Raw genomic sequence first — 13,651 nt, forward strand, 5'->3', positions numbered from 1 at the left:
AAGAGAAATGTTAATAGTTTATGTTTGCATTACAGTAGTACTCAGATCTTAACTAAGATCAGATGTACATACTGCATTAAGTAAGAAAACATGCCTGAACTGCATGCCTGCACATTTTGTGCCTGCACTACCCCTTAATTTCTCCACCTTTTCTTTTTATTTCTGGACCTTTCATGAACTTGAAAATTATATAGAAAAGGCTTCACAGTGATCAAAGTGTGATAACCATCTGTGCTAGCTATATATATATGTTAAATGGAGTGGATCAGTCTAAGTAACTTCTGTAGTTCATCAGCTGTGTTGCACAACAGTTCCTGAAAGCCACCAGATCCTTTGCATACCACAGTGGGAGCAAACACGCACCATGGGGACATTCAAATGAAGTACTCACCCCTGGCTCACGTTAGGGAGGATGTGGGGTAAAGTGGTTGGAAAAAATAGCTTGGTGAGCACCTGTCAGGCTGCGACCATTCCCACCCTGGTTCACTGCAACACTCGCATTTTCACTGAAATTTGAGAGCTATCCCATACAGGCTTAGAACCTTATTTTTGTACAGCAATTAATGTAGTACGTTAACAAGCTGAAATATGGCAGAGGGCCAAAACCCTAATGCATGCCATACATCTGATTTTTTTTTGCCAAACATTTCCAACCTCTCGAAACCACGATTACAATCAAAAACAAGGCAATTCCCTACATAATCAGCTCCCCACCTTGGGCTCATATTTAACACTTCCTGTGTTTTAACCACTCTAAATACCCCTGTCAGCTCTGGAATTTGTTTTGGCTTGTTTTCTAGCACAATCAAAACCTTATGGTTGTGTTCAGTATATGGAGACCAATATAGGCAACTGAATTTTGTCCTTCAGCAGCTGCTTGGTATTGCTTTTTGGTCAAGAACTCTCTAATAAAACATTAACAACAAAAAAAGAGAGGCAGAGATGGTAAATAAAAAATAATGATGTATCAGAGACTATTTTGGAAGGAGGATATTTTAAATGCCACCTTCTTTTTGACTCCTCACTGAATTTTCAAGACAGTATCAGATTCGCACAATAAATGTAGGAACTGGTAGAAATGTCACTTAACATTTGGTAAAAGCATCCCACTTCCTAAATTTGAATAAATAAATGCTTTCCCAGTGGCAGACAAATATCAAAGTACAAAACACTGACAAAATTTAAACAACACTTGACATATTCTAATCCTATTGACTCACAAATATTCTCAGGTGGTAAATAGTGCCAAATGATACAATGGCATCAACACCTCCCATTCCTGATTATACAGAACTGGATGCATTTTAGAGATGCCCCATAACTTAATTTTTAACTAGCACAATTCGTGTAAAATTAATTTGAGGCTGCTTACAGTATGGTTGCATTACCATGCTGCTATAATGTAAAGAAATAATTTAATGGGCATCTATATAATGTAATCATACAAATATTTACCAATCTGTAAATATACCTTAGAGACCATGAACATACAGAAGGTAAGGAATAAGCTTTTCCTCAAGAGATATCCTTCTTTAGTTTCTTTTGAGGGCACATTTTAGAAATGTAAATTATTTATCTTAAACTAATTACTAAGCTTTGGAAGAATATTAATTATTCTCTAATTAAAGTGACTTTAAATCTAGCATGCAGTCTCATATCTTGGAAATGTCTTTGCAGGATTGCTTTATTTCCTTGCACAAAAAATATCTTCTTATAAATGTAAATCAAGTAATTAATATTTTAATACCATCATTCTGTTATTGTTTTTTCAACTGAGATTGTCAAAATAAGTAATGCGGCAGTTGCGAGCATGGATTCTAAGATCCAGAGCCAGCTGCTCATGGCCATTGTGCAACATTGATCATGTTTCACCAGATTGACCCAATGAGCAGGATTATCATACAATTCACAGGAAGATTCCAGTACATTTGGCAGATGGAGATTTCAGTCATATGTTTTATAAGGCTCAGATTCTGCATGAAGTCTTTGCAGTGCAGAGCAAGGGGGAAGGAGAACAAGAAAAGGAGGCAGCAGAGCCCAGTGCTTGAAGTCTGGTGGTCTTTCTGTAGGGCACCTCCTGCCAAGCAAGCCTGGGTCAGCAGAAGAAGGTGCTCAAGCACCAATGCCAAACTCAAAATAAACAGATTATTTCTCAAAGCCAGTTCCCTTAAAGCAGCACAAAAATGACACTGTGAAGTCCATCCAGTTCTCAATTGTTAAGGTACTGGACCTCATCAGATCTCAGATTAATTCAGTTATTTCTAGTACTAACAAAGAAACAAAGGGTATTTTCATGACATTTGGTCTTTGACTTCAAAGAAAATTTAATAGAATTCTTTGTGTTTAAATTATAATTGTAAAATGACTGCAGAAAACACAGAACGTGGTTGTTTGCATTTGACTTAATCTGCTAAAACTGATATCAAGGATTTTGTCAGGAACTAGTGGTGTACAAGGAACAGGAGAAATTAAGGGCATAATTCCTTTATCCTAAAATGCTGTCATAACCTCATAGTTGTGATAATTCTTAAAACTGTAATTTTGAAGTAAATGATCACAGTGAATCAAAAGACAAAATAAGAATAACTTTAAATGCTAGCATGGCTGAATTTGCTCTGTGCTGAGGGAAAAATTAAATGTTGGTTATCTGTGTTTGTAAAGCAGTGGTATTTCCACACCAGAGACACCAGGAATTAATAAGCAGCACTAATAAGCACTTTAAGGGTGCCTGGAAGCAAACGTAGGAATAATACTGCTTCAGCCTCATCAAAAGAAAATTGAAATAGAATAAACAGGCCAGTACGTACAGTAATACTGTCAGGGACAATATGGGGATTAGTTTTGTACAGATCAAGTGCCAGTCCTGTGGGTATATGCGATTCCACACACCAATGGGTTTTTGTGTTTGGAGATCTCAGACATGACTACAATGCAAAATGCAAAGTCTTAGCCTTAAGTCAGTAAATATCAGTAGGGTGAGACCTGACTGGAGGTGTTGGTATAAATATGCAGAGACCTGCAAGCAGTAACTGCTCTAAGACAGTGATATGTAGGAGACTGGAAACAGTTGGTAATAAAACCATACTACAGATAACCATTTTCCTTTCTGTACAGTATATGCTTGATCACTCCTGCTACTGGCAGGACCACTACTGTGTCCTTGCATTTCAGTGGGCTCAGAATCAACCCTTGTGAATCAGAAATCAACCCTGTAAGCACAAGTTATGATGGAGGGAAAAGTACATTAAAGAATATGCTGCACAGTAAAATAACAAATCTATCAGATCTATCTGAAAAATGTCTCATTTGTCTAGAACCATTGTTTCAAAGACTGATAACACAATGAATTTATAGTAACAGCTCTTGGCTTGCAAATAACATTTTATATCTTTGGTAATGATGTATAAAGCGAAAAAACACTGCCTTTGACTGTCTTGAAATATCTGCTTTCCCTTAAGCAGATGCCATTGAAATAATGGCAAGTTCATTAGATGGCCAGAAATGGACCCATACACAGTAAGTTCCTTCTTGAATGAAGGAGTGGCCTGAGGTAGGCATTTTTATCCATTGTATATGAATGAGGAAAAGGAGATAGTGGTGCTGAAGTAATATTGTTTGCTTAAAAATATGACTGTTCCTGCCCTAAGGTTATCCTACCAATGTTTGAATGATTACAATTAGGTTTTCCTGTTTTTCCCTTTTCTTCCTGTAGCTGTAGGACAAGGGGAAGCAGAGAAACTGTCTGCATGAATAGCATTGCCAGATGTGCTAGTAAACAAGTGGAAAAATACTTATTTTTTATTAATAAGTGTATTCCCTGAGCTATTACTCACAGCAACTGTAGGCAACACTTACTTAGAAAGGCATTTATACATTTCCTCCTAAACACCTCCCCCACTGCAGTACCCTTGCCTGGGCCTAACGCTCAGCACAGGATTAGTCCCAGCAAGGTTAGTGAGGCCGCCTTCGTCCATCCTCAGCTGCAAACAGAGGCATTTGCTGATCTGGGAGCTGCTGATTGAGCCCTTTGCTGGACTGGCGTTCGTGTGCTCCCACACCCACCAAGAGGCCCGACTAAACCTGCCATTCTAACTCCAGAGCAGCAAGGCAGACCACTACGCAGCAGATAGAACCACCACTTCGTCTCCTGCTACAACAGCTCTAGCTCCGACCCCTGAGCTTCACCCGGCACAGTAACAGCCTCCACCTCTTTTCTCCCAGCATATTCCACCAAAAGGCCAGGCGGCAGTGGATGCCTGTGCCCGGGCAGCCCATTACTCAACCCCAACGTGAAGACGGACGGTACCTTTCTTTTCCCCTGTAAATGGTACAAAGTCTTCCCTGTCTTTGTGCTCAAGCGCTTGCTTCTCCAAGTACGAGAGCAGGCGTTCTCTGTCGAAAGGGCCCGTGGCAGGTTTGGTGGTCTGGTCCTTTTGCCGAAATCCCGCTGGAAGCAAGGCATTCTGTGAAAGAGAGGAAGGCACGTAAAAGAGACGAGGCAACTTCATGCAGTGTTCCAAACTTCATTTTACTGTTTTTTAAGTGAAACCATTCTTTGCATGTTACTTCACATAACGCTCTTCGGTGACAGCAATAACACACATTACTAAATGTAATCATTAAAACCAGTGTATCTTTCAGGATTGTTGATTGTACTGCCTATTAATATTTTATTAACCATATTTACAATCCGAGCACCAAAGAACTAAGCAAGATCAGAGTCTTTTGTGTTACGCATATTATAACCACAGAGTTTGCAGTCCACATAAATAGACCAGGATGAGTTTTCTATACATTTTCTTCTCTTCATTTCCTCTTTTTTTCTCCCCCTTTTTCTCTGTCTTCATTTTTTCAAAAATTCCTTTTATTCTAATGCAGATGGCTCTTGGACTTCAGAAATGAATGGCACTCACAGAAAGTAACTGGTGAATGATGTGGACTTCAGCTATTTAGAGTATGCAGGAAGCAAGCAGATGAAGCCCCCTTCTAAACATGTAGCTGTGTGACCATGTGATTGCATCTGCATCCCATAATATAGGAAGATGCATCAAGGCTCCTACGTTTCAGTACAGGAAATCTCAGAAAGGAATACAGATATGTGGACTTTGCAGTGCATATGCAGCAAAGCCAACATGTTGAAGATGCCCCAGAGTACTGCAGGAACACTTCTTCGCTGGCCAGAACATGCACAGTAAATCTGATCCATGGCAAACATCCAGTGAATTCTGAGCACATCCAGTGAACTCAAGTCACTAAACATTTTATCTGTGCGTGCACAAACATGCCCAAACTTATTGCACATAAGTAGCCTGACTACAAATGCACCATGGCCTGTTTCATTTATTTTGATGGTTTTTTGTAATGTTTTGTGTCTCCATTTGAGATGCCAGATACTTAAAAATACCAGAAAATGCACTGTAGAAGTGGCAGTAGTGACAGATGTGGCAACATAGAGGAAGAGAACAGTAAATCCCACCCTTAATTTCCAGGTAAATTTGTTCTATAGAACTAGAAACTATAAACCTATTGTGTTTTTTCAAATTTATTTTGTCTCCAGAGTGAACAGATTTCATCTGCTAGTTTACCTCCCATTTTTCAAACTCCTACATCAGTTTGGAAGGTTTTGGGGTAGGTACAGTCAGAATTCCCATCCAGCATGCTTGTGACTGTAACCTCATTGTAGGACCAGGTGGTTCCTGAGCCAGATATCTTTAAATTCTGTTAGTTTCTTCAAGTACCCAAATTATCCTTGCTCTCTAGAAAACAACAGTTGTGTAGCTGAATCTTATTTTTCTTAATCATGCCTAAATGTATTCTCTTCAGCTAAAAATATCTGTGCTGAATGACACAGTCAACAGATTTCAGAAGTTCAGAAGTTCTGATCTTCACAAACACACATTATGTTTGTATATTTATTGCTGTGCTCAGAAATAGCAGCCATAAAAAGCTTCTCATCATACTGCCATGTACAAACATGATTAAAGATTTATATTGCAGACAAGCTCACGTCTAAATAGACAAGGGATAGAGAAAGGGCACAGGGACTTGTACAAAATCAAGTAGCACATCACAACAGGAATAAAACCAAAATATCCCTAGCTGAGCTGCTCATACTTTAGGGTTCACTGCCTCTCCTGTAACAGAATACAAATATAAAACGCTGCAGTATGTGGCATATATAATAGGCAGCTTTTGAACTCTGATCCCCCTGGCCCCCATCACTAACCTCAGGATCAAGGTCATCAAGAACATGCTCTAGCTGTTTCAGTTCATCCTCTGAGAGTTTGCTGAGTATTTCATCTTCATTGATATTCTTATATTTCTCCAACTCTTTTCGGAAGGGCAGAGACATGGCTCCTGCTGCACTGCTTGACTGGCACTGCTCGTCAAGATTTCAACCATCCGGGAGTACTGAGCTTCTTGCAGCTTCACTCACTGTTAACAAGCAAGCATTATGAGTATCTCTATTTAGCTGATATAGTACTAAAATGCCTGCATGCTGAGAGTCACATTTACACATTATTAATGAAAAAAAAAAAAAAAAAAAGCAGCAAGATGTCCTGGCTGAGCGGAGGGGGTGTGGGAAGTGCTGGGGCTGCCTATGCAGCAGTAGCCAAGGAATAGCAAGGAGGGGTATGGTACACTTGGGAACCTCATGGGTGGAGCAGCAAAGAGAAGCTTTGAAAAATAGATAAGAAAAAAAATTGGGAATTTATCCTTTTCCATAAAGAAATCTGTTTTATTTAATTTACTTAGAAACAGCAGTATCTGCTTGTTCTTTCAGCTAAAGGCAGAGGAAAGTGGTAGAGTCACAGAAAACAGTCCAGCACTGACAAACAAGAAACAAAATGTTATGCCTTGAGGTATTCTATCTTATCCCAGCTTAGCTGAAAGCTTACCCATGTTGTCTTGGCTGGCTTTTTGGTACATTCTGGTTACCTAAGCAGCTTGAAAGTATGCTGGTTGGTAGTCTTATTTCAAAATGGCTAAAAATGATAGCACTTATCATCAAAATAATTCTGGCAGTGAGGATATACTACTTATAGCTCAAAAGATCATCTGTAAATTAGTCTGCTGCATGAGGCACCTGCAAGCATTATTAAAAATGACTCATTAAAAAAATATGGACTTAATATTTCACAAACTCTTTACATTTTAAAACTTGGATATGGTTCCTTATTAGATGATCTCAACTGATCAGTAACAAGAAAGTGTCATTTGCATGGCCACATTAGTCATTGGCATATAATTTGTCATATAATGAAGGACTCTCTGTCTTTACTTGCTTTTTTTCCTGTTCAGAAACAATTCTAGAGCCAGGATCTGCCTGTAAATGGATGGAGTAAAAGAGACTTAATCTGTGATCAGAAACAGCATTAGCCAGGGACTTTAATTGCGCTCCAGGCCCTCCCAAGTCTGCCCAGTTTCCCACGCCAGCACCAGGGCTCTCCAAATTACACAGCTAGCTGTGCAGTTTTACAGCTGAGTTTTTGCATTCACAAATTTCAAAGTTATGGTTGATACGGAAAACAGCCAACTGGCACCCACATCTGGCTTATGTATCAACCCAAACTGTATTTTCCTTTGGCCAGGTCCTTAGTTGTCATAAACTAACAAAATCCATGTGGGTTCTGTTGCTCTTCATGTGAGCTGGAAGCCTGATCTTTATTTTTCTTTTATTAAAGATCAAAATGAAAATGTTTCATTTACTTAGATTTTCACTATTGAAATACTGAATATTAAAACATATCTCATTTTTCTATTAATTGAAAAGACTAGAAATCTGCAACTTATAGGAAGGGAAGAGAATCAGTAGAATTAAAAATTTGAAAAATCTCAAATTCTGTGAATATTGCAAGGCCTGATAAACCTTGATTTGAAACACTTAAACATCCTATTCCAAGAAAAAAACATGATTTCCCCTATACACTCTCTATTCTTTCCTTATTACTGTTCTATTTGTTGTCCCTGTTTTCATAGCATGACATTATCATCAGGCCATTTCAAACCTCATGGTAGAATTCAACTGTTCTTTAAATTGTGAGTTTCTTTTAGGAAGTTAGTCAGCATCTGATGTTTCACAAGGTTACAGCAGTTGTGAAAAATTCTTATATAATGAAAATTCTATCATATACAATGAGTGTGAGAGATATTTTGTCAAAAAAAAAGTCCAAAAGAGCTAATGTTTTTGTGTACTTGGTGCTTAAAGAGAACACTAGTTCTACATACATTTAATTGATACGATCTGTTACCAAAACTACTTGTTAAATAATTATTTTATTTAAAAGTGATAAGTGTATTTGTTTAAACTGTAAAAACAAATTCAGCTGCAGTACAACATTTCTGTAATAAGACATCAGGCACCTCCTCTAAATTTCTTTGGATAAACTCATTAAAAACAACATTTCAGCTAGCAGTCATTAACTGGGTTGAAAACTTTCTTTGAGGGGATTAGAGCTTTTTAAAACTCTAAGAGTTTAAGTGGTGATTTTGCTGGAGTTTAATCACATCCCTGGAAAGGACAGAAATGTAATCCCAAATTTTGGTTGATTAAAAATTGTTGGAAAAGTAACTAGTAAGAGCACATAACAGTTTCCCTGGCTGAGGTTCAGCCCTTCTGTTTTGCAGGATGCCTGGTACCCGTACCTCTCCCTCAGCTGCATGGCATTGTAACATTGTAACTGTTTCCTTTTAATTATTAGGAAGAGAGGCTATGTGGCCATGTGCAGCAGGGATACCCCAAGAGTAATACACACCCAGATATTAACCATGTATCAGTCTAACTCCGGTCATGGCATAAAGGTCTATGTTGGATAACCCTTGTTAGACGGGTGGTGCATGGAAGAGCTCGAAAAGTTGCTTTTTTTTGCACACATACATTTGCAACAGAAATTCCCTTGATATTTTCCCTTTCACAACTGAATCCTACTCTTCTGTGACTGAGCAAAACCAGAAGACACCGCTTAGAGAATTCCTTTGTCCACAATCCCTGTAAGTAGTAAAGCTTTTCTGGAGCTTGCACCCTGTTGTACAGGTTACTGAAAGCTCCAATGAAACGCCTGTCGCGTATGTCCTGCCTTTATGCTTTCTATTGACCTTTCACTGCAATCACATTATCAGAAACCAAGGGAACAATAGAAATCTAACATTTCAGCATCATTCAGTCTGGGAAGGAAATGCTGAAGTCTTGAGTTCACATACTCTGGAAATTGCTGTCTGATGTAATGATTATGATCTCCACCTTCCTAACTGGATTTTATACTGTTAATTTTGTGTATGTAAACAGGGCCATATGTTGTCTGTACTGCTTCTTATTGTGGTTTTACTTCTCTGAGTGTGCACATACCGTTTACATTTTACAGATTATATCCACTGGATTTTCTTTGTTATGATTACTGTATGAAAACTTCAATCAGTTAGAAAAGCAATCCCAACTAACTAACAGCTCCTAGCTACTGTTATTTTGACCATACAAAAGCAGATCAGGTGTCACACAGTAGAAAGGAGATGTTCAATCTTATTGCAGAGGCGATATGCTGTTGAATGTTACACTGCCTTAGGGACACTGAGGGAGGCAGAACAAGGGACCACGGGTAAGACTGTCGAGTTTCCCTTCAAACTTACTGGGAAGAGTGAGCAAGGAGAGTAAGGAATGGAGGAGCACAAATCCCACTTGTTTTTTCCCATTTAGTTTCGATATGGAGCATTGCAGTTTACAAATGGCTCAAATACCCACTGTCAAACAGCAAAGCCCAGGAGGTGAGACCTGTGCTGATTCAGGATGGTGCAGAACTGTAAGAGGTAGCATTTCTGCTAACCATGTGCTACTTTTAAATCTTTGTGGAGCACAGATGTTTTGTAGTGAGCTTCAAAGACTCCATTGCTATATTTCTATTTTTGATTCCTTCTGAAGAAAGAAATACATACTTCTGTTTTATTTGGGGCAGCTTTTTCACCCATGCCTGTCAACATCAGGACTTAAAATATGTTTTCAAAGAAAAAAAAGGTGTAATTAGTCAGCCTGCATAAAATCATTATTGCTCTACAGTCAACACCTTCTATGATGTAATTCCTCTATACTTTGCTGTGTTCCATAAGTACTTTTTGGTTATAATCCTTTACTCAAAGAGTTTTCTCAAGTAGCTCGGCTATAGTTTCTGCTGATACCATAATACTGTCAGAATTTTCTACTGCTGATACAGATGTTTGTTTCTGAGATGGAATCAGTCCTCTGCTGAATTACTGTCAGATGCCAGAGAGGTCCCACTCACATTTGCTTGGATCCCTTGAGAAGCATTGGAACAACCTGAACTATAGAACCTTCTATGGACCAGCAGCTGCAAAGGCACATCAGGGCACTCGTGCTGTCTAGAACACAGGCCATACACCTGGAAAAACACAGTGTCTCTGGGGTCCCATAGAGATGAGAATACTGTGAAAACAGGCGATGTAAATTTCTAGCTTTTGATAGTGTGTACCAGCTAAGAATGAAGCTACATGGCAACATGCATTTATGATGTAAAAAGAGATCTGCTGAATGGGAAATAATCCAACAGAGTTCTTTATATTTTTATAGAAAAAGAGATATTTTTATATAATTAGATTTGATAAATCATGCTTTTTTCCAAATCACAGCAACTGATGTTTAGAAAGGGAATCCTGATGCACGATCTATTTAAACTATCTCCATATCCACAGTGGTGGATATTTGTGTTTTAAAAATTAGTTGTAAAACTGATCTGTAAGTGTGAAAACATTATCCCCTCTCTTTAAATAGTCTCACGTAACTAAACATGAAAATAAGAAGCAGGTGGAATAAATCCCAAGTTAAACTGATACTGGACCAAATAAATAGGATTGGGGCCATTATGATTAAGAGCAGTGTTTGTGCAACACAAGCAGATGCTCAGTGGGAGGAGGATGCTTGTCCCACACTGCCCAGGCAACAGGAAATGGAGAGCTCCCACCAATACACTTAATCCAGTGCCAGACAGGGGACCTCTCTGCTGTCCAGGAACTATGAAAAATAAGGCTGGACTGTTGAGAGCTCAAACTCAAAAAAAAAAGGAAAGATAAATACTCCATTATTTGACCTATAAATAATGTTCCTTTTTTATTTTTATACTTAAAAGGAAGCCCAATATGTACTTTCTAAGCATGAACATAAAGGAGATGTATACTCAGAGATAATGTTTTGTGGTACAAAATTTCTTCTTGTATTTGAACCAGGAGGTTCAGCAATCTCAGAAAAGCTAGAAAGGATGCATTAGGGCCAGCACAGCACAGAAGTAGGATAGGAACATACAGTGAAGCCCTATGAAACTGATTGTTTTCTGTGTATGATGAAAGTGGTAGTAGCTACAGGTCCGGACGTAGACAGAGACAGTAGACATGTGAAAGAAACCCACATGGGTAGAAAATGGCAGAGAGATCTGTAGAAAAGGATTTGGTCTTCTACAATCCCCCAACTTTTCTGCCTATTTCCAAAAAAAAAAAAATCAACTTCTGAAGAACTCACAACATAAAGAGCACTGAACCGCTCTGGTTTAGTCACCTTTTCTAACCCTTTCCATCCAGGACACAGCATGATCACTTGGTGGCTCAAGGTGAATAACCTGTTTAAAGATTTGTAGAAGTGGGTCCTTTGCAAGGGTGTCTCTGGGGCTGGCAGGGGACCACACTCAGCTGCACGTGGCACTGAGCTCAGGGCTGGCTCTGGGCGAGTAATGACATGGCCAAACCTCTTCTATTCCCAGCCCACTTTGCCATCTTTTGTCCCTACAAATCCCCATATATTTAAAACACTGGTTTTCTCCAGGGCTAATGTAGGGTTATTTCATCTTCTGTTCCTAGCAGCTGGTTTAGCCCCACATAGAGACTGGTAAATAATTAACAGTTACGTTTTCCTAGTTTTATACTAGGCCTGAACCTTTAGGATAATCATTCAGTGACCAGAAACTACTTCATAGATGGATGAGTCTCTTGGAACCATGGTAATGCTTATGCCACTCTGTAGTTTACATTACAGTTCACTTCTTTACTGTGGGATTGACAAATCCTATGCAAATAAAATGAGAGACATCAATTCACTTTAATGGGAGTTCAATCGTGCCCTTTATATGAAAATAACCATCATGTATATTGCAAATTTATCCATATGAATGTACCGTTATTTATAGAAGATACAAAGGGATGTACTCCCTTTGATTCAGATAGCATGAAAGATTTTTTCACTGGCGATTAAAGATGAAACATTAATGCTTCTCACACTGATGCAGTATAAAGTTACATAATAACTAATTTCTGATTGTTTCTGAAGTAACATTAGTGGTGTTATTCATAACCAATCAAAACGTGAAACTAAGTTCTGGGAAGGAAGATTTCTTTACAATGCCTGATGCATTTATAACCTGTTTCTGGGTATCATCATATTTTTAGACCGTAACTATTAGAATTGTTTCCATACAAAAACTATGACTAATTATACAGTGACCATATAATGATTTAAGCCAGTCTTACTTAAAAAAAAACAACCTTTAAATCACTCAATTCCTACCTACAAGAAGAGAATGACAGAACATACTTAAGTATTTTAGATATTATTGGGATTGTGTATGGTGCTCTGACACTCCAGTGGTGCATCAAATATGAGAAATGGAAAAGACCAGAGAGACTGTCCATCTGTCATTCCTCCTGCAGGGAGAGACTCCCTCTTGCTTTTAGAAGGGTAATGTTTAGTTGTGAAATAACAGAGCAACCATCTTCTATTTCTGCTCATTGCAACTGGTAACTTTGTGGAACTAGAAGGTAGGCTTCTTCTTAGAACATAAGTGATTATTTGAAAATCCATGGAAGGCTAATTAGCTTTTCTAAAATAAAAACATAACATAGTTACTGTCTGAAACTGAGGGCGGTGTGAAGTGCTGAGGCTGAAAATCCTGAAGAGCAGTCTTTTTATACAGACAAAATGGACTATGAAGTGGCAGTTCCACCCACAATTCCTCATCTGTAAGTTCCAGTTCCAACGTGAACAGAAACACCCTGGTGCTGAGCTGTACCAGTGGTGGTTGGCTGTCGGTCCCTTGGATAAGATTTAATATCATGACTGACTGAGACTATCAGTAATGATGCTGATTAAGTGTTATAAGTGACAGTATAAGTGCCCATTTGATAGCAACTGGAAGAAAATGTCTTCATTATTTTCTGTGGAACGCCAATGATATTTTAACCTCTTTCGATAACTACCAGCCTCTGCAGGTTGGATTCTGCAGTAGATAGGTGCCAGTTTACCTTGGAACAAGAGGTTGTACCTCCCCTGGTGAGCACCGCCCTGGACAGTGCATGCTCCCAGTCTTGCGACACAGTAGCCCATGGCTCTGTGGTCCCCAGATGAGCATGGATGAATCAGTTCCTACACCATGCACATGACAGTAACGGTGGTGCCGTTTATAAGATGGTGTCTTCATCCAGTTCGGTCTCCCAGATTCTATGTTGTGTAAAGAACTGTAGATCTTGTCATCAGCACAGCTACCACAAATGCAAAACAAAGCATACATTGGGGTATGAATTATCTCAAACTTTGTAAAAAGGCATCCTCGGGAAGCCAAAGGACAGGTTCTGGTATCCTCATTGATGGATCATGTTTACATGG

General features: G+C 38.8%; 1 protein-coding gene across 2 annotated transcripts in view; it reads right to left on the reverse strand.

The window, feature by feature from the left end:
* TMOD2 (tropomodulin 2) overlaps positions 1 to 13,651 on the reverse strand; it is a 36,644-nt gene that overhangs the window by 19,660 nt on the left and 3,333 nt on the right. For both annotated transcript variants that reach the window (XM_042803703.1, XM_032983003.2), the window contains exons 2-3: positions 6,227 to 6,435; positions 4,307 to 4,463 (exon numbers count right to left, since the gene is read on the reverse strand). In XM_042803703.1, the coding sequence (XP_042659637.1) occupies positions 4,307 to 4,463; positions 6,227 to 6,352 (283 nt within the window). In that variant the 5' untranslated portion in view covers positions 6,353 to 6,435. The remainder of the gene's footprint in view (positions 1 to 4,306; positions 4,464 to 6,226; positions 6,436 to 13,651) is intronic.

The sequence above is a fragment of the Tyto alba genome, unplaced genomic scaffold (assembly GCF_018691265.1).
Source record: "Tyto alba isolate M040663 unplaced genomic scaffold, T.alba_DEE_v4.0 Super-Scaffold_41, whole genome shotgun sequence".
In the NCBI taxonomy this organism is placed as follows: Eukaryota; Metazoa; Chordata; class Aves; order Strigiformes; family Tytonidae; genus Tyto; species Tyto alba.